General features: G+C 42.9%; 1 protein-coding gene across 3 annotated transcripts in view; it reads left to right on the top strand.

Moving 5' to 3' along the window:
• incenp (inner centromere protein) overlaps positions 1 to 20,580 on the top strand; it is a 39,640-nt gene that overhangs the window by 9,779 nt on the left and 9,281 nt on the right. For all 3 annotated transcript variants that reach the window (XM_067993780.1, XM_067993778.1, XM_067993779.1), the window contains exons 3-14: positions 413 to 505; positions 1,723 to 2,468; positions 8,502 to 8,544; positions 9,932 to 10,001; positions 10,128 to 10,260; positions 11,489 to 11,537; positions 12,289 to 12,409; positions 17,858 to 17,992; positions 18,277 to 18,386; positions 19,251 to 19,371; positions 19,510 to 19,632; positions 20,255 to 20,457. In XM_067993780.1, the coding sequence (XP_067849881.1) occupies positions 413 to 505; positions 1,723 to 2,468; positions 8,502 to 8,544; positions 9,932 to 10,001; positions 10,128 to 10,260; positions 11,489 to 11,537; positions 12,289 to 12,409; positions 17,858 to 17,992; positions 18,277 to 18,386; positions 19,251 to 19,371; positions 19,510 to 19,632; positions 20,255 to 20,457 (1,947 nt within the window). The remainder of the gene's footprint in view (positions 1 to 412; positions 506 to 1,722; positions 2,469 to 8,501; positions 8,545 to 9,931; positions 10,002 to 10,127; positions 10,261 to 11,488; positions 11,538 to 12,288; positions 12,410 to 17,857; positions 17,993 to 18,276; positions 18,387 to 19,250; positions 19,372 to 19,509; positions 19,633 to 20,254; positions 20,458 to 20,580) is intronic.

The following is a 20,580-nucleotide window of genomic DNA, read 5'->3' on the forward strand; positions in this document are numbered from 1 at the left end:
TTAATGTGAAGCACAGCAAAGTTTGTAATTTAATGTAAATCATTTGTTTTGTACTGAGTACTATTCATTTACTTGTTTTTAGGCTAGACCCAATTGACAGCTTATTTGAGTCTCTAGCAAAGTATATTCAATCTCCCTACTGATGTGAATCACATAGTACATTCTAATAAGCCACAGTGCATTGGCAAGGGTTCTCTGTTCAATCCCTGGCTCTTGCTATAGTATTGTAAAGGTACACTCTAAATCATAGGGGACATAAGATCCACTTAGGAGTGGATGGTGAAGCCAAGTGGAATATCTAGCATAAAACCCAAAAAACATAATGGGAACATTGGGCAGAGTTGAGTGAGTTTTACTACTACTGTACTTAACAAGCTAGTTTATTTCAATACAAATTGGAAATGTTTTTCAGTGATTTTAATGCAGAGCCTGAGTTGATGCCGAAAACACCGTCAGAGAGAAAACGGCGTAGGAGACGTCCATCTGTGGCCCAGGATCCCAAGAGGTAAGGGTATCAATGACTTGAGATACAGTTCAAAGGCATCAAAGTTCAATATTGGATTTATATGATCTAATCTCTCGGCTGTTTTCTTTTGAAAGGTGAAGTTCTATCTATTTTCTCAGGCTGTGAACCACCTGTGGGTAACCTCGTGCTGGCTCTGAGCAGTTTGCTAGATGTTAGATTGGTTTGGAATGACTTTATTAAAATTTAGTGAACCCCAAATGGCTGCATGAAAGTGTAATTTATGTACAGAAATTGCTTATCCAACTTCAGTAATAATTTGTAGGTATTAATGAGTTGCTAGGTTTCCCTTGTATTCTATTTACACTAGAGGTGTGGATGTAAACTTTAATGAAGTCTTGGGAAAGAAAGATGCCACTAGTAGAACAGTTGATGCACCACAAACCGAACATTGAAAGAACAAATGCCAATAAATTAGAAAATAGATTGGAGTGGGGGGGAAGGAATGAAGGAGAGGGGAGAAGGAAAGTCCAGTTTTGTTATACCCTATATTGTTCTTAAGACATTTGTGACCTGGGGAAGAATGAAGATCCTGTTCAGTTCAACTAAGTGCTCCTCTCAGCTAAAAGTCAATTTGAAAAGTTTCATGCTTAACTTCCCAACCATTTTTGGTTCAGGTGGCAAAAGTAACATGTTGCTTAGCTATACAGACAAGCAGATCTGATTTGATTTCCAGTCTCTCTTCAGTTAGTTGATCAACCAAGGTGGCATTATGGATGGTATGGGTTGGCCTCGAGGTGCCTGAGCCCATCGAGAGGCATGGGTTGGGGAAGAACAGCCCGGGGTTCCTGCTTCTGATAATTACCTAGTGACTCCTGCTACAAAGTGTGCAGGTGTGGATGTTTGGTGAGACCAAGATCTGGCTTGGATGTGATGGCCTCCATGATAAAATAGTTGCAGGCCCCACATAGTCTAAGCTATCACATGGGAGAAATACTTGGCAACTGCCAGCTCTGGTGGAATTGAGCCAGTGGGTTTAGAAGCTTGGGAGGGAAGGGAGTAAGGTTCCTAAACCCGTTTAGTGAAAACAAAAAGTTACAAATGACATGGGTGAATCCTGACAAATTGGCGCGATTCAGTAGTTTGATAATTGTTTGATAATGAATTTTGCTATACTCATTGAGAGTTGTACCTATTTTATAAAGCGAATCGGCCACTTGTTTAGGGATATTTCAATTTTTAAAATTTTATTCCTCCAGGTTTTCTAGAAGTAGGAAGAGTTTAAGGCGTTCTTCAATTCAGCGGACAAAGCTCAGAAGTAAAGACTTTGAGGAAGGCTGCAATAAAATAGTTGAGCAGGCACATCCTGTACGCCTGACACGATCAGCAGCACGTGCATTAGCAACTGCCAATCCAGAAACTGAAAAACCCAATGTGTCCCCTATTGTTCCAGTTAACGGTAGAATGCTATTGGTTGTATTGTCACTGAATGACCGTAAGAGTGTGGAGTTGCACCATAAGGGTCAGGAGGCCAACTTAGCTCAAACTCTGCTCACATCTGAAGATGTGAAATTGCCACAAAAGGCACTTGAGGCAAAAGCACCTCCTCCAAGTGGGCCTGTTTTGGAAACACTGACTCCTACTGCCACTGCAGTGATCCCCAGAAGCCCAAATCGTGAAGCAACCAAGCTGAAAATAGCAGATGCTGTTACTTCTAAAGAAAATGGAGAGTCTGGTTTAGCTGGCCAGGAGTTGAGTAATGCTCTGGGCACACCAGCTGCTAGTGAGAACTCCATCTCTGAAGATGAAAACCAGGCTATCCAAAGAGCTATTCGTAGATCAGTGCGGAAAAGCATTGCCAGCCGCCGGTCCAACTGCATTAGGCTGGTGGATAAATATTCATTGAATGTTCAACGGAATGCCATGGCGCAGAAATCCATGAGAAAATCATTGCGTAAATCCATTGTTAGGAGGAAGAATGTGCTGGAGACCTCAGCTTCCAGCTGTAAGTATAACTGTCAAAGGAACATTTACACCTACGCCTTGTATTCTGGCTGCAGAATGATAATTGAAACTCTACCTATCACTATATGAGAGAACTATAATGCAGTACAATAAAATTGCCTTTCAAATGAAAAAACATGCATTTCAGCCATGTGTGGGTTGAGCTGCATTGGGCCAGGGAAAAGATGCATCTTCTCGCAGCTAGTAGTGAGTCGTACTAGCCTGCTTATTGCAGCAAGCCCTTTCTCTCCTGTGTGCAGACTCACGCAGCAATGACCTGGGTCCTCTGGGGTCAAGAGACTTGTCATGTTCCTCATGATCTCACATAATGGCATAAAGATGAGGACGGTGCTCTTCTGGCCACATCTGGTATGAGTGATGGAATTTTTGGAGGACGTGTGGCTGCGGTTTGTACAATGTATAATTTTTCAATTGACCTTCCTGCATTTTGCTGCAGGTGGTGTTTAAGGCCTGTCTCCATACACTTTTTGCCATCTATTCTCCCTTAACAATCAGCCTGAGTTAAGAATGGTACAGGGTGGCGATGCCTCTGCAAGATGCTGTTGGAGGGGAGGTTCTAGGGGTTGGTACATGGTGAAATGTTCCAAGTATTGCAAAATTCTGGAGATAATGTTTCATCTGGTTACAGTGATATTGGTCATGTTGGGCGAGGTGCAATTTGTCAGCATGCTGGTTGAAAGGAATAATTTGGCCTTCATGGAAGAGCTGACCTAAAGTAACTCTTTTGCCAGGCTCTGCAATCAGCTGAGGTAAATTCTCCTGCGAAGTCTTCATTGTGCTATATTGGGGAAAGGCCTAATAAACGAAGTGGGATTTTTTTTTTGGGGGGTGCATAGACCTTGGGCCAGGCTGGAAGTTGTAGTGAGATGGGGTCCTTCTAGCTCTCTTAAACATAGAAATAATTAGAAGTTGCGACAATAAAACAGGCCATTCAGCCCAACCTGTCCATGTCAGAGTTTACCTTCCATACAAGCAAATAGTCCAAATGACATTTACATGCCCTGTTCTATATCTTTTCTTTCACCCACCTATCCACTTTAATCTTGAATGTTGATTGTTTCTGTCTCGACCCCTAACCCTAAAAGTGAATTCCATAGCCGCACAACTCTCTCTATAAAGGAGGATTTTCTTGATCTCTGTCCTAATCTTGTATCTATGGCCCCTCAATCTAGACCCCACAACTACTGGAAATAATCTGCTGCTATCTATCCTGTCCCATCCTTTCATAATTTTAAACATGTGTATCTTCGCTCCATAAATTGCATTCTAATGAAAAAAGACCCAATTTTTTTTTTGGCCTGTCTCCATATTTGTACTTTCTCCTAGCTGGCAGCATTCCAGTAAATCTGTGTTATGTCCTCTTGAGCCTAAATAGCCTTTCTGTTGAATAGAGCCCGTTACTGCACACAGAACTCCAACTAATGTGTTTAAATAAAATCTTAAGACATCAGTTCCTCTTGCCTTTTCTATTCTATACCCCTTGTGAGAAAACCTCTCCATTAATTTTTTAACCATCTTATCAACCTTACATGCTGCTTTTAACATCCTATCAACCTGTACCTCCAAATCCCTCTGCTCTTTGACTGCACTGAGCCTGCTTCCATTGAGTATAATCACTGCTGTTCTTGTACAGAAATAAATCATCTCACACTGACCTTGAATCCCATCTGTCTTGTTTTAGCCCATTTTCTCCCATCTTGTTAATAGCTCTTTGCAGCTTCCTTTGGCCAAGAATGATGTCTCCTATTTTGATATGATCAGTAAATTCCTAGGCCTATAACTTAAGGGTGTAAGAGGGTCTTCAGTACATAATGTAGAGGTTTCAGTAGGAGTGAACTCACAGCTAGAACATTGTAGAACTCAGCAGATAGCTATCAGGCTTTTCCTGGTTGGAAGCTTTTTACTGTTTTTTGTTTACTGCTTTTCCAGAGAAAGTTGGAGAGGAAGGTTGGGTAGGTGTTTCCTGTAGCATAGCCTGGTATCCAGATGCATAGTGTGAGGTGCAGTGGTTTGCATACCCTTTATCCCAGTAGGGACTGAAGTGAAGTCATCAGCTCGCTTAATTGATGCAATGGTCCTGCTAGGCATCTGCTAAGGATGTATGCATGAAGCTTCCCTGTTTGTGACCCTAGTCATGGTATTTACATTGATTATAATTGAGGAATGTTTTAGTACTCTTAGGCTATTTAGTTCCCATCTGGTCTAAATCAGGCTGGTTAAACTCTGTTCGTTGCGTCCTATGTTGAGATTCTAATTCCTTTTACCATTTTTGTTTTACATATCTCTGGTTCTGCAGCCCTTTATGCTATTTAGTAGAAATGATGGTGCTGTGACCCCTGTGGACTTGTTTTGCGATTTCCCACAGTGTGAAGGAGGTGTGGGGTCCCTGATTCTCTCCTAGCAGCAGGCAACTCTGGGTTGCCAAGGGAGGCACAGTTGGGGTGCCTGTGCCTGAAGGGAGGAGGCAGCTTGGCAAGGGTGAATTGGAGCATAACTAGGGCATGATCTGAGATGGCTGTTAGTGTTTTTCTGCTAGTAACCGTCTCCTTTAAACCCTCCTGCCCTCTCCAATAACAAGTTCAAGGAGCTCATGGACTTGACACCAAGATTGAGACCATCTGTTTAGCTGCCCCCAGTCTCTAAGTTCGCCTCTCTTTCCATCTCCCTCCATGCTCATCACATCCATGAGACCTACCTCCTCCCTTGACCTCATTACCACAACTGCTGACCACCCAGCTTCCCTTCCTGGCCCCCATGTTGGCTAGCATTATAAATGTTCCCTCTCCTCAAGTACTGTTGCTCCTTTTCAAAACAATCATCATTTCTCTTCCCCCCGCCCCCGGCCTCAACAAAAAAACATCCACGACCCTCTGCCCTTATGAACTACTGTACCATCTCCAACCTCAAGTCCTTGAACAACTTATCCGGTTTCTGCCCCTGCTTCAGCACCAAAAGAGCATAACCCAGGTCACAAAAGACACTGACTGTGATGCATTATCTCTCCACGACCTCTCTGCAGTCTTTAACATAGTTGACCACACTATCCTCCTCCAAGGCCTCTCCTCCATTGTCCAGCTCAGCAGGACTGTCATTGCTTGGTTCTACTCCTTACCTATCTAATCATTGCCATTACTGGAAATGTTCTGGCTTCGCTTCCTGCCTCCACACAATTACCTCTAAGAATCTAACCTTGGCCCCTTTTCCTCATCTACATGCTGCCTCTTGGTGACTTCATCCTGCAGAGATGTATGCTGATGACACCCAGTTCTACCTCTTTCGGTCCCCTTCGCTGCCTCAGCCTGCCTACCTGACGTCGTCTCAAATGAATTGCAACTTTCCCCATCTAAGCATTAGGAAGACCAAAATTGTTAGCTTTGGCCCCTACCACAACTCTGTACCCATGCCAAGATTCCATCCCCCTCCCCAGCCTCTGCCTCAGGATGAACCAGACTGTATGCAACCATATCAACTTACTTTAACCTGAGCTGAGCTTCCGACCCCTGAGACTTTCCATCAGAAAGACTGCCTACTTCCATCTCTAACATGGCCTGCCTCTACCCCAACCTCAGCCCATCTGTTTCTGAAACCTTCCTTCATACCTTTGTCATCTCCACACTTGATTAGTGTAGTGCTCTGCTGGCTGATCTCTCATCTTCCATCCTGCACCAAGTCCCACTCGTTCGTCACCCGTGTCCTGGCTGACCTACATTGGCTCCTGTAATTACATAAATGCAAGTTGTTGGTCCTGTATGTTACCTGGAATGAGTGGGATTGCTTCGGGAACAAATAGTCTTTCCTGGAGTATGTCTTGAGTGCTTAAGTAGGTGAATGTAGCGGGGTGTAAGGATTGCTGGACATCCACCAGCTCGTTACGGTGCCCTGTTTGTTCTCTCTGGCTGATTGTCATGAGTGTTTGTGTCTGCTGGGACTTTGTGGGTGGAGGGCACAGTTTAGATCCCCATCTGTGATCACCTTCATGTGTGGGGACTATTGGAGAGTCTTCGTTCAGGATATTCACATTAAACATTTGAGGGTTCTCCTGCTGATTGACCTTATGGCTATGATGGAGCAACTTTCCTCCAAAGCTGGTTATCTCTAAAATAAGAGGCTTTTGTTGGTTTAGTATGGCCCCCACCCAAGCTCTTGGACAAGTAATAGGTTTCCAGCATTTGGCCTGGCTGGTCTTTAGTAAGCTTAGTGTGTTTTGAGCAAAGTTGTGCTTGTAGCATTGCCATGTCCACCTGTTTTGCCTTTTGGGTAGGTCAGAATTTTTTTCCACTTGATGGCATGATTGAGTCTGTTGGTTTAATTCTGTTTTGAGATGGGCCATATTGTGGAAGAGGAGACGAGAGAGGAGGGGAAGATACCAGAGGGCTGGTATGTTGTCTGGGGAGGTTGTTTCATGTTGGTCGAGCTGTATATGTGCCTTCCCTACTTGGGCTCAGAACTGGGGAGCTGCCTGATGGTTTGTTTCAGTTGTGTTTCTGTGACCTGTTTCCCCTTCTCTGGTCCCATTTGCATTGCTTCCATGCACGCATGCACTGTGACTGCTATAAAGTCTTCTCCCCCTCCCCTCTTGTTCCTTATTCCTCTCTGGCTATTTTTTTGTATCCCACGGGAGGCATTCTCTTATTGGGTGCTAGGTGGTGGGGTGGGACTGGCTGACTTTCCATTCCTCCCTTTGTGAACTGGTTTGCTTGGCTGGTTACAGAGCATGAGGTCTCGTTCATTAAGGCATCTGCTGAGGTTGATGGGTCCGAGCTGTCCCCTCCCATTTATGTCATAGGGTTGGAGACCCAATCAGTGTGTAGCATGTGGGATAATGTGCAGGTTTTGTTTCAGTTGGTCAAATTTAACACGTGTATAGATAAATCAAGTGCTTAATCATCACGAGGAAAGCCCACAGCATTGGGTTGCTTGCAATGATTGGGGTGTGATCTCTGCTCCCCAGATCCAAGCGAGATGTGATGTCCTGTGATTTTGGGGTTAATTGAGAATTTCGTGAAGCTATGTATGGCCAAGTTGGGGAAGGAAAACATTAGTGTCATCTGGTTGGGGAAGATGCCAATTTTCTTTTAATTGTATTTTTAAAAAATAACTTATGGTGCATTGTGCTAGGGACCTAGCTGCCCAGACGTTCAACAAAATCAACTTGCATTTATATGGCACCTTTTAACGGAGTAAAATGTCTCAAGGCGCTTCACATAATTTGACACCGAGCTACATGAGATATTGGAACAGATGACCAAAACCTTGGTTAAAGAGGTAGGTTTTTAGGAGTGTCTTAACGGAGGGGAAAGAGGCGGAGAGGTTTAGGGAGGGAATTCCAGAGCTTAGGACCTAGGTAGCTGAAGACATAGCTGCCAATGGTGGAGTGATTAAAATTGGGGATGTGCAAGAGTCAAGCACTGGAGGAAAGCAGAGATCTTGGAGGGTTGTAGGGCTGGAGGAGGTAAGAGATAGGGGGGAGGGGGGAGGCCATGGAGGGATTTGAAAGCAAGGATGAGAATTTTAAAATCGAGGCATTCCTGGACCCGGAGCCAATGTAGGTCAATGAACACAAGTGTTAGGAGAGGGAGACTTGGTGCGATTTAGGATATGGGCAGCAGAATTTTGGATGAGCTCAAGTTTATGGAGGGTGGAAGATGGGAGGCCAGCCAGGAGAGCATTGGAATAGTCAAGTCTAGAGGTAACAAAGGCATGGATGATGGTTTCAGCAGCAGATGAGCTGAGGCAGGGACGGAGGCGGAGGTAGGCGGTCTTGGTGATGGAGCAGCTATGTGGTCAGAAGCTCATCTTAGGGTCAAATAGGACACCTAGATTGAGAACGGTCTGGTTTAGCCGTAGACAGTGGCCAGGGAGAGGGATGGAGTTTGTGCTGACTTTTGGAATCCAGATTTGAGAAGATATGTCATTTCAGAATTCTTGTTTTAAGTTCAAATTTTCTATTTTTTTTCAAACCATATGTGTAGTAATATTATAATTTGGTAATAACCCTGCTGTTTTTCTGTAGATCAGAACGGCACTGACAAAATGGAGGGAATTGAGAAAGAATGGTAAGAGATTTTTACTGGAATACATATCTAGGATAATGTTTGTTGCTCATTGTGGTCTGATCCTTTAAAGTTATTTTTAAATGGGTTAAGGCTAAGTACAATGAATGTAAACCTTCCTGATTTGTGTATCTTACCTAGAGGGATCTCATGCAGAAATGCTTCTGAATTATCCCTCCTTTTCTGAAGGTGATGTCTTAAGTTGGCCATGATTTCATGTGAGGTTGGTTGCATTGCCCAAGTGTCTAATCTTGTGCAGTCATCTGGACCCCCACCACCTACCCTCAAATTTTCTATCTTCTGACCGTACTGACCCTTGCAGAGGGACAGTTCTAAAAGTGCTAGTTGCTGGACAGTATCTTGTCAAGTAATCATTTCTTATCTGTGAGCGCAGACAGTGAATGTTGTAGGCTGTTGGAGCATAGGGGGATGTACTGATTATCCTTATTTGACATTGTCGAGAGGGACCCCTGAATTTGTTCAGTCCTTTCTAAAACCGAATCACTGAGGCCAATTTCAGTGACTCTTTTTTTTCCCCAGCTGAGGTCCAGTAACTAGTTTGTGATGTTAACTATTAGTCACACTGTGAACACTTCATGGTATTTTTCTGCTTTTAATTTTAATATTTACCTAAATTTCAGTCTAATGCACTCCCACTTTACTCCTCAAAATTTAAAGTTACAAAAAACTTTTGCCATTTTGGAAGTGCGACGTTCATTAGCTTCTGGGTTGAAAACTATCCCTGAAGCCTCTTTAAAAATTTGCTGCAATGTCTAAGCTAAAAGCTGTTATTTTCATGCCATAGAGGTGGCTAGGCAAATCAGTGACTCATTTTTACATGTAAAGCCAGGGAGACTTTTGTAGGAAGTTATGTAGGCATGTTTGCATTGCAAACAAGAATCCAGTATTCATGTGTTGATGTACGCCACCCTCCCAATACAGTTCCTCGAGAGCTGGCCACCTTGAACAGTGTTTGAAGTGACTGTTACAAGGCTGTGTAACAGAGCACTTTACATTTTTAACGCTAATGAGGGTCATGTCTTTGTGCATGGGTATGGAATATAATTGGGGAGGGAAACACAAAAGCAAGTAAACATTCTCCTCCCCTTGAGATTTCTGTTGAAATTGGCTGGATCTGAGCTAGTCAAATTTTCTATGGTGGGGGAAAAAACTAATTAAGAAATCTTTTCTGAACATCTAGCCAATGGAGCAGTACCGGATCATTGGAAAAAGCAAACATAAGTTTGTTTTTTCCACTTATGGAAAGGGAGATATTACTGTCTCTAGCTAAGCTGGTGATACTGGAGACTAAGAGCAGATCTGTTGGCTTACCTAGTTGTAAAATGTGTTGTGTAGGAAACTTGAAAACGGTAATTTCTTGTCTTTGTAGTGTTGATGCAATTTCTAGCACTCTGCTTGAACTTGAGCAGCCAAAGGAGGAGAAGCAGCCAGGCACATTGGTAGGTATAATACAAGGTGGCATTGCTTTTCTAAACATTTTATCATTTCATTTCTGTGGCTTGTTTTTATTTAATTGGTAAAATGTGAGTAGCTGACCATGTAAACTATGTAAGCTTTGTGTACAGATTCCTGAAAATCAAGAGCGTAGATGCACACGAAATGCCATGAAAATTGCCATCAGCAATCTAGAGAAGGAGGTGGTAGCTGCTGTGTCTAAGCCACAAGCTTGCAGACGTTCATCAAGAAAGCAGAGAAAAGGTCTGTAATTGGTAAATTTTAAAACTTCAGTAGGCTGTATTTCAATTTTACTCTGGAGAAGCTCAACATAGTTGCATGATTTTATTTTGAGATGCTGTGCTTACTGATCTTTTCAAAAAGACTGGGCTCCCTCTATAAAATTCAATAGAGCATGAAAAAGCAATGGGACATGTATTCCTAAGGTATTGAGCCCTATCTACAGCTCAAATAAACAGCAATGATTTTCTAACTCCCATAACTTTGGGTCATTGTTACCTCCAAGAATTTATACGAAAATCTTTCCATAATAGGCAATACAAGGGAGTGGTGGTGAAGTTACATTTTAATAAAAGTAAGCAATGCTGTGCTACAGCAGCTATTGCATGTACTACAGTACGAACTTCACTGGTAGCCAAAATAATTATTTCCAGAGTAGGTTAATCTCAACCGTACATGTTGAAGGGCTTGTATTGTTGAGATTAGCCTTAAAACTTAAAACTTGCATCATGTATAGTTGTGTACATCAAATCTAGCAACAAATTGTGTTTATATAATATGCTAACTTAGATAAATGTCCCAATGAATTGCAATATTATATTTCTTTATCAATGGTATGAGTTATAAGGGAAAACTGACTTTCTAATATTACTGGTATGCAAGTTTGGTTTATTTAACAAATTTTATAAACTTGAGTTGAAACTTGAGAGGTTGGCTTCTTCAATGGCAGTGGGTAAATTCATCACAGTTTGATCCGGAGACCTACAAATCAGAAAGGTCCCAGTTCCAACCTATGGTCTGTTGGGGAGTGGGTGGCAGTGAAGGCACTGCAGTTGACCGTAGTGATCCTGAGCTAGGGAGAAGACAATAAACCAGGGTTTCTACTGATTGATATGCAGTGACCGTTACTGTAAGTTGCATATTTTCCTCATCCCACGCTTCAGGATGCTGAGCCCAATCTTAACATCCTAACTATTGTTCTGGCTAAAATTTACTTTATATATACCAGAAATTGAACTTGGAGAAGCAGAGAAAAGAACTTTTCATTCTCCAGCACTGACTTTTGGCAACACTTTTGAAGTGAAAATTGTTGCTTGATAGAAGCTGAGTGTACCAAAATGGAAATGCCACAATCTGTGAAATTGAATTGTGGCTGTAAAGGCTTCCAGTAGCATACTGCTACTTAAATAAGATGTACTTATTAACTGTTATCGTTTGGTGTTTTAATACTTGTGTGCTTTTAATTTCACAGATAGCAGTGATTCTGAGAAACTGACCTCTGCTGACAGCCTGAGTGTTGGGTAAGTATGTGAGTTGAGTTTCTATATGGATTCCTGCCTGCTGTGTGCAGAGCTCAATGTCCTGAAGTTAAATGTGGCAATGTGTTGTAATTTGAGCCGGTATTCCCCTATTAACCTTGTTCGCTCCAAATGCCAAAGTACACAGCTAGTGAGGTATTCGGCACATTGTGGGTGTTTGGTGTGAAGAGGTGGGGGCGCTGACTAGGAAAAAATCTGCTACAGTGGTATCCAGAATTCTCATGGTCTGGGAAGAACAGTCAAAATCTCAGCCTGGGGCAGAGGGAGGCATAGACTGGGGGTTTGTGTTGAGGAATGAGATGAAAATCTTAATTAGTGGGTGACCTTGTTCATCAGAAGGGCATTTTTCCTGTTCCATTAATTATTGCACTTATAAACACAAGGGAGGGAGAGCAGAGATGATTGTCACAGCCTTATTACATCTTTTAATAACACCTGGATATATTATCAGAATCTGAACAGTCTTGCATATATACCCTGGTTTCAGTTCAGTTTGAGTTAAGTGAATGGGTTGAAGTATAAACCCAATGATGAATATTCTTGGCAAGAAGGCTCGAGCCAGGCAAGGATTAAAATTCTGTGTACTGGGCTGTTAAATAGGTTGAAAATATAGCTGTCACTAAAAGTTGCTGCAGAGTGCAGTTGGGAAATAAAACAGTACAGAGGGTCAGATCATACTGTTTTGGCCATCTTATTTGCAGCTTCATTAACTTCCTATGCTGTTCCTTCTTAGACGGAAGCGCAGTTACAAGTGCGCAGTGGCAAATATCTGCAATTACTCTGATGGGGTATTGGAACAGGATGATTCTCCTCCAAGAAAGAAGACCTCTTCACCACGTGTTACAACCAGCAAAGTAAGTCATGATCAAAACCTTCTGGAATCTTTGAATCTTTGAAATGCGATGAACTCATGGACTTCTTTGTCACTAAGATTGAGACCATCCGTTCAGCTGCCTCTCCTGCTTCCCTCCCTTCCTTTAGCCCATCAAGGTTTCCCTGCCCTAGCCCCGAACTTGCATCTTTCTCTAGTTTCTCTCCTACCTCCCCTTATGCCCTTTCCGAACCTATCTTGTCCATGAGACCCACCTCCTGCTCCTTGACCCGATTCCCACCTAACTTCTCTTCCTGGCCCCCCCTGATTTTGTTAACGGTTCTTTCTGCTCGGGTACTGTTATCCACCACCCCTAACCCCGCTGAAAAAACCCACCCTTGACCCATCTGCACTTGTAAACTAGCGCCCCATCGCCAACTTCCCTTTCCTCTCAAGTCCTTGACCGTGTTGTCTCCTAAATCTGTGCCAATCTTTCCTGCAACTCCATGTTTGAACCCCTCCAATCAGGTTTCCGCCCCTGTCACAGCACTGAAACAGCCCTTATCAAAGTCACAAGTAATGTCCTAAGTGACTGTAACCGTGATAAACTATCCCTCCTTATGCTTCTCTCGATCTGTCTACAGCCTTTGACATGGTTGGCCACACCATCCTCCTCCAACTTTCGACCAGTTGTGTGGGACTGCCCTCGCCAGGTTCCATTCTTATCTAGCGGGTTATAACTAAAGAATCACTTGCAATCGTTTTGCTTCCTGTTCCCGCACCATTACCTCTGGAGTCCCCCAAAGATCTATCCTTCACTCCCTCCTATTTCTCATCTGCATGCTGCCCCTTGGCAACATTATCCAAATTATCACGACGTCAGGTTCCACATGTATGCTGACAACACCCAACTCTACCGTGCCATCACCTCTCTTGACACCTCTATGCCTCTGATTTGTCATGCTGCTTGTCCGACATCCAGCATTGGGTGAGCAGAAATTTCCTCTAACGTTGGGAAGACTGAAGCCATTGTCTTCGGTCCCTGCCGCAAATTCCGTTCCTAGCCACCGACTCCAATCCTCTCCCTAATCACTGCCTAAGGCTTGTAACATTGCCCGTCTCCGCCCTTGCCTCAGCGCACTTGTTGCTGAAACCCTCATCCACGCTGTTGTTACCTCCTAGACTTGACTTTTCCAATGCTCTCCTGGCCGGCCTACGTAAACTTGAGCTCATCCAAAACTCTGCTGCCCGTATCCTAACTCGTACCAAATCCCGTTCACCCATCACCCCTGTGCTTGCTAACCTTCAATGGCTCCCAGTCCAGCAATGCCTCAATTTTGAAATTCTTAACCTTGTTTTCTGACCCCTTCGTGGTTTCCCCACCCCTTTTCTCTAACCACCTCCAGCCATACAACCCTACAAGATCTCTGTGCTCCTCCAATACTGGCCTCCCACAACATTATTGAGTTTTTTGATGAAGCAACAGAGAGGGTTGATATTGTGTATGTGAACTTTCAAAAGGTGTTTGATAAAGCGCCACATAATAGGATTGACAGCAAAATTGAAATCCATGGAATAAAAGAGGCAGTGGCAGCTGATACAAAATTGGCTAAGTGACAGGAAACAGAGTAGTGGTGAATGATTGTTTTTCAGACTGGAGGAAGGTATACAGTGGTATGCCAGAAAAGTTGCAGATGACAAAACTTGGACGTGTAATAAACAGTGAGGAGGATAGCAACAGATTTCAAGAGGACATAGACAGGCTGGTGGAATGGGTGGACACATGGCAGATGAAATTTAATGCAGCGAAGTGATACATTTTGGCAGGCAGAATGAGAGGCAATATAAACTAAATGGTACAATTGTCAAGAGGGTGCAGGAGCAGAGAGCCCTGGGGGTGTATGTGCACAAATCTTTGAAGGTGGCAGGAGAGGTTGAGAAAGTGGTTTTAAAAAAAGCACATGGGATCCTGGGCTTTATAAATACAGGCATAGGGTACAAAAGCAAGGAGGTTATGTTGGACCTTTATAAAACACTGGCTCGGCCGCTGCTGGAGTATTGTACAATTCTGGGCACAGCACTTTAGGAGGAATGTGAAGGCCTTTAGAGAGGGTGCAGAAGAGATGTACTAGAATGCTACCAAGGATGAGGGACTTCAGTTATGTGGATAGACTGGAGAAGCTGGGATTCTTCTCCGAGCAGAGAAGGTTGAGAGGAGATTTGATAGATGGGTTCAAAATCATGAAGGGTTTAGATAAAGTAAATAAAGAGAATCTGTTCCCATTGGCAGAGGGATTGAGAACCAGAGGACACAGATTTAAAGTGACTGGCAAAAGAACCAAAGGCGACATAAGGGAAAACTTTTTTATGCTGCGAGTGGTTATGATCTGGAATGCGTTGCCTGAAGGGGTGGTGGAAGCAGATTCAATTGTGGCTTTCAAAAAGCAAGTGGATAAATACTTGAAGGGAAAAAATTTGCAGGGGAATGGTGCAAACGGGATTCCTCTTGCAGAGAGCCGACACTGGCTTGATGGGCCAAATGGCAGCCTCCTGTGCTGTAACCATTCTATAATTCTATCCCCGATTTTCATTACTCCACCATTGGAGGGAAGAAAGAAGAGTGTCAAGATAATAGAAAATTAGTTAATTGGGACAGGAGCAAGTTGAAACATTCAGTCTACCAGATAGACCTGTTAATGTATCTTGGAGGTAGACATTGAGGGGCTGGGGAACTGAGATAGTGGGGGAGAGGGAAAGATCTTTTGGTTCAGATTAGTAAATCTGGGAAATATTAGCTTCGAGTTTGATAGTGGGGTCATGATCCTGAGCGAGATGGGAGTTGTCAGAGTTGGTGTTTGAACTCAGCAAGGTAGAGGTCATTCTGCTATCCAACAACAGTGTCCCTTTCTCAGCACGTTTGATGTAAGGGTTAGTACTAAGGGAATGGAGTGCTGCAAGTTCAGAGGGAGACTGATTAGAGCGAAAAAGGAGTGGCAAAACTGAGATGGCTAATATCCAAGCAGCAGATTTTTTTCTTTTTTTAAAAGAAAAAATCGACAAGGCCAGAGAGCTTTAGATGGATATCTAAGACTGAAAAAAGTCACATACCACGAGGGGTGCCTCTGGCCAAAGAAGAAAGTGTGTGGGTGGGGGTGACAGAAGGACTATCATATCAAACTGAAATTTGTTGACTGGAGGTATAGAGGATAAACTGGAGGCCCTTTATGTGGACGGATCTCTGCAGACAAATACTATTGTAAACAATTTTACAACACCAAGTTATAGTCCAACAAATTTATTTTAAATTCCACAAGCTTTCGGAGGCTTCCTTCTTCCTCAGGTGAACTGTGTGGAAATGAAATTTTCGAATCCTTCGCATTTGAAAATCACAGAACAATGCCTGGTGATTACTGCCCGTTGCCAAGGCAATCACAGTGAGCAGACAGAAAGGTGTCACCTAAAAGGCCACCGAATATACAAACCCCCAACAAAAAAAAGAGAGAGAGAAGGAAGACAGTCAATGACCCGTTATATTAAAAACAGATAACATTTGTTCGCTGGTGGGGTTACGTGTAGTGTGACATGAACCCAAGATCCCGGTTGAGGCCGTCCTCATGGGTGCGGAACTTGGCTATCAATTTCTGCTCGACGATTTTGCGTTGTCGTGTGTCTCGAAGGCCGCCTTGGAGTACGCTTACCCGAAGATCGGTGGCTGAATGTCCTTGACTGCTGAAGTGTTCCCCGACTGGGCGAGAACCCTGCTGTTTGGCGATTGTTGCGCGGTGTCCGTTCATCCGTTGTCGCAGCGTCTGCATGGTCTCGCCGATGTACCATGCTCTGGGGCATCCTTTCCTGCAACGTATGAGGTAGACAACGTTGGCCGAGTCACAGGAGTATGAATCGCCTTTAAACAGCCACCCAACCTCAAACAAACCATCGTTCGCAGCAAATTACCCAGCTTTCAGGAGAACAGCGTCCACGACACCACACAATCCTGCCACTGTAACCTCTACAAGACATGCCAGATCATCGACACAGATACCACCATCACACGAGAGGACACCACCCACCAGGTGCACGGTTCATACTCCTGTGACTCGGCCAACGTTGTCTACCTCATACGTTGCAGGAAAGGATGCCCCAGAGCATGGTACATCGGCGAGACCATGCAGACGCTGCGACAACGGATGAACGGACACCGCGCAACAATCGCCAAACAGGAGGGTTCTCTCCCAGTCGGGGACCACTTCAGCAGTCAAGGACATTCAGCCACCGACCTTCGGGTAAGCGTACTCCAAGGCGGCCTTCGAGACACACGACAACGCAAAATCGTCGAGCAGAAATTGATAGCCAAGTTCCGCACCCATGAGGACGGCCTCAACCGGGATCTTGGGTTCATGTCACGCTACACGTAACCCCACCAGCGAACAAATGTTATCTGTTTTTAATATAACGGGTCATTGACTGTCTTCCTTCTCTCTCTTTTTGTTGGGGGTTTGTATATTCGGTGGCCTTTTAGGTGACACCTTTCTGTCTGCTCACTGTGATTGCCTTGGCAACGGGCAGTAATCACCAGGCATTGTTCTGTGATTTTCAAATGCGAAGGATTCGAAAATTTCATTTCCACACCGTTCACCTGAGGAAGGAGGAAGCCTCCGAAAGCTTGTGGAATTTAAAATAAATTTGTTGGACTATAACTTGGTGTTGTAAAATTGTTTACAATTGTCAACCCCAGTCCATCACCGGCATCTCCACATCATGACACATACTATAGTTTAGTATCTCTGCCATCTAGTCATTCTAAGATTTCGTATTTCATTTCTGATTGGCCCTTTCTTGATCTTTTATCTTTTTAATCTCTGATCTTTTTTGTTACTTGCCAATCTGTCTTCGTGCCCTCTGTAAGCCTTTCGAATCTTTTTGCTTGCTTGTTCTTTTTCTATACTCAAATCTTTCCAAAATTTCCAAGGTATCCAAAATTCACTTGGGTACCTTGACACCATTAACTAGTCTGGTACACTGTGGTGGGGTTGGTGAGGTTGGAACAGGCAATGTACAGTGGAGCTATCCTATGATTTCCCATTGGTAATTAGCCTAATTCAAATGCAGAAAAAGATTACATTTCTTAAGAAGGAGACCATACAAAACATTGGCAACTTTATTGATTTCCAAAGTGTGCTATTCTGTAGAATTTTCATTTCTACAATCCAATTCAAGTTGAATTTATATGTAGTTTGAAGCTGTGCTTGGAAAGTTTAAGTGCTGCAAGACTTAATATTTGAAATAACATGTAATGTTCAGAAGATTATGAAATGTACAGAACCAAGGTGTTGAATAAATTAAAAAGCATTGTCTACCAAGTCATAAATTGAACCAGTGTTTGTTCCACCATCTGCTCTTGATGGATTTTGGATATAACTCACTCCCACTCCCTCAACCCAGCATACAACACTGAGACCAATAAGTTTACCTGAACAATTTGCTTTTTTAGGTGGTTCGACCAAAGCACAAAAGCTTCCTCCATGCAGTTCAGAAAAATCAACTGCTGATGACTCCTATGTCTGTTGGCCGCACAATGGTGAAGTCCTTCATTAAACGCAACACTCCACTGAAAGTTGATCCCAAGGTATGTGCATTCTGGTTCCATATCTTTATATAGAAGGAGACCTGAGGTTACTAGAAGTATGCAGTCCATGGCTGGATGCCTCACTGACTGCTAGTGAAAGATTTTTTGTGTTGGTATTATATGTAACTCAATTTATTTTAATCATATACTTAATGAAGTTTGATTTACTTTTAATTTCCTCAGTTTTTAATGGATAATGGATTGCTACTTGGGCGTAAATTAAAGTAAAATTCACCTAGTGTATATGGTCCATCTATTTGTTAACTCCTCCCTGTATATTTTAGGAACAGGAGAAGATCCGTTTGGCAAATCTAAAGAAGAAGCAAGAGCAGGAGGAAGAAAGAATACAGAAGGTGGAAGAGGAGAAGAAACGCAAATTGGAAGAGTTTAAAAAGTAAGCAAGTGTGGTATAAATTAAGTGACTCTGAATGCAATGTTACAGACTGAGGATAGCTGAGTAATAGAATGCATCTGATTAAACATTTCTGTGTCAAGAACATAATTTTAGAGGAAACTTTTTTTAAACCAGTTTTCTTTCCACTCCTGAAGTCACCTACTCATAGTGTAATGCTGTCACAAAGGCTAGTTGTCCTCCAGTAAAGCCATTTTTCATGTGTAAACCTCGATAGTATGTGTTGGTAGACTATTCAACTGTGGAGGGCATTACAATTATGTCCTCAATTAATGTGTCTGCACTTTTCAGCACCGGTTACTGCATAGTGAACAGGAGCTATGCATGATTTTTCTTATGTCTTTTCAATTTTCACAAAAAGTTGCTGATTCATGCTTAGATCATCTTGTTTCTGTACGTTCTATAACATCACTTCTAAACCTTTTTGTACATTCTCCATCCTCCCTCTTTTTCCTCCATTGCTGTGCTGCAACATTAACTGTATTTTTTAAATTTGCTAGTTACATCCAGTGATGAGCCTTTTCTATGCAATTGAGATGCTGCAAGTAAAAAGAATGTTTCAAAATAGTGGATTTGTTTGCTCATCAGGGCTGCAGACTGAATGATTTAGTTTATCATTGGCTGCTCAATCCCTCTAGTGAACTGCACTGAATATCTTTGCATCCAGCTCTGTACAAGATGAGGTATATGTCTGTGGGTTACTTAGCATCCAGGGAAAATCTTTTTTTCGATTGAAGTAAAGCCTTTATACCTTCACCCCTGCCCCCATTGGATGGGGGGGGGTGGGGGGAGAGCTTAAATACAATTGATTTGCTTAACATGACCAAATATTTGTACCTTGTACAGGAAGCGGGAAATGCAGGTAAAACGTGTTTTGGAAACTCGTTCCCGAGTTCAACGACAAGAGGAGGAGAAGAAAAGGAAAATTGTACAGAAGTTTGCTCAGATTGATGAGAAGAATGCAAAGGTATGACAATTCTGATGCTGCCTAACTGCAGGTAACCCAGGCATCAAGCAAGTAGGGAATGTCTACCATTTCTTTTCCTCTATATAGTATACACATTCACTTAGCAGGGTTGATGTAGCATTCCGTATCACTTTACAGGTGCGTGAGGAAAGATTTGCTGAAGAAAAAGCAAAAAAGAAAGTTGCTGCCAAGAGGATGGAAGGGGCAGAAACTCGAAGGCGGCAAGAGGAGGAAGCCCGAAATCAGAAATTGCAACAGCTGGTATGACTGTTGTACCTTTTTATTCACAATTACTTGTGTTAATTTGCACTAGCTTGCAGTTCCATGGAAGCTGGTAGTCCCTATTTTTCTTAAGCCTGGATCATATTGGTAGACCAATGTCCACCCTCAAACAGCAGCTGGGAATTTTTTTTTAAAGTAATATGCTGGTAACTTCTATTTATTATGGCTCATGGTTATCAAATGTGTTGAGTGCTAATGGTAGAAGGACAGGTTCTGCTGTTTGATTTCTATTCCACCCTTCTCGTCTAAAGCCCCCCCCCCAAAAAAAAAGTTGGGTGGTAAGCTATTGCATGATATATGGAGTTTTCCTTCATTTGCATAACTACAGAACCTCTGAGCACTGGTAGACAAAGTTTTGGATTTTTTTTCTACTGCCCACAGATTTTATTCGCTACAACTCACTCTTCAACTTTCAGCAGCACTGAAACAAACTTTACAAGACTTACAAAATGTGCTATTCGTGGTGTATGTTTCTTTAATCCTTGTTCAACACTTGGACAGCTCTTGATCTTGCAGGTGTTCAGTGTTAACTGCTTGGTTCAAATTCTGATAAGCTCAACAATTGTCTGAGGATACCTTTAATCGGTGTTTACCCATACAGGAGGAGGAAGAGTGCAAACGCCAAGAGCTACTGCAACACAAGAAGGAGGAAGAACTGGAGCGGCAACGTAAAATGGCAGAAGCCAGAAAGCTTCAAGAGCAGCGGCAAGCTGAGCTGGAGAGAGAGCGACAGCGTGAGCTGCAACTGGCTGCAGATAGAGAGCGAGAAAGAAGGAGGGAACAAGAGCGCATCCAGGCAGAGAAGTATGTAGCCTTAAAATGATGCAGTTGTCTGAATTGTAGTCATTGAATTGTAGATAAAATTAATCTTTAACCCAAATATTTTAATGGAAGATGATCACCTTTAGTGGTACACTTTAATTCATT

This window comes from Heptranchias perlo, chromosome 12, assembly GCF_035084215.1.
Source record: "Heptranchias perlo isolate sHepPer1 chromosome 12, sHepPer1.hap1, whole genome shotgun sequence".
Taxonomy (NCBI): domain Eukaryota; kingdom Metazoa; phylum Chordata; class Chondrichthyes; order Hexanchiformes; family Hexanchidae; genus Heptranchias; species Heptranchias perlo.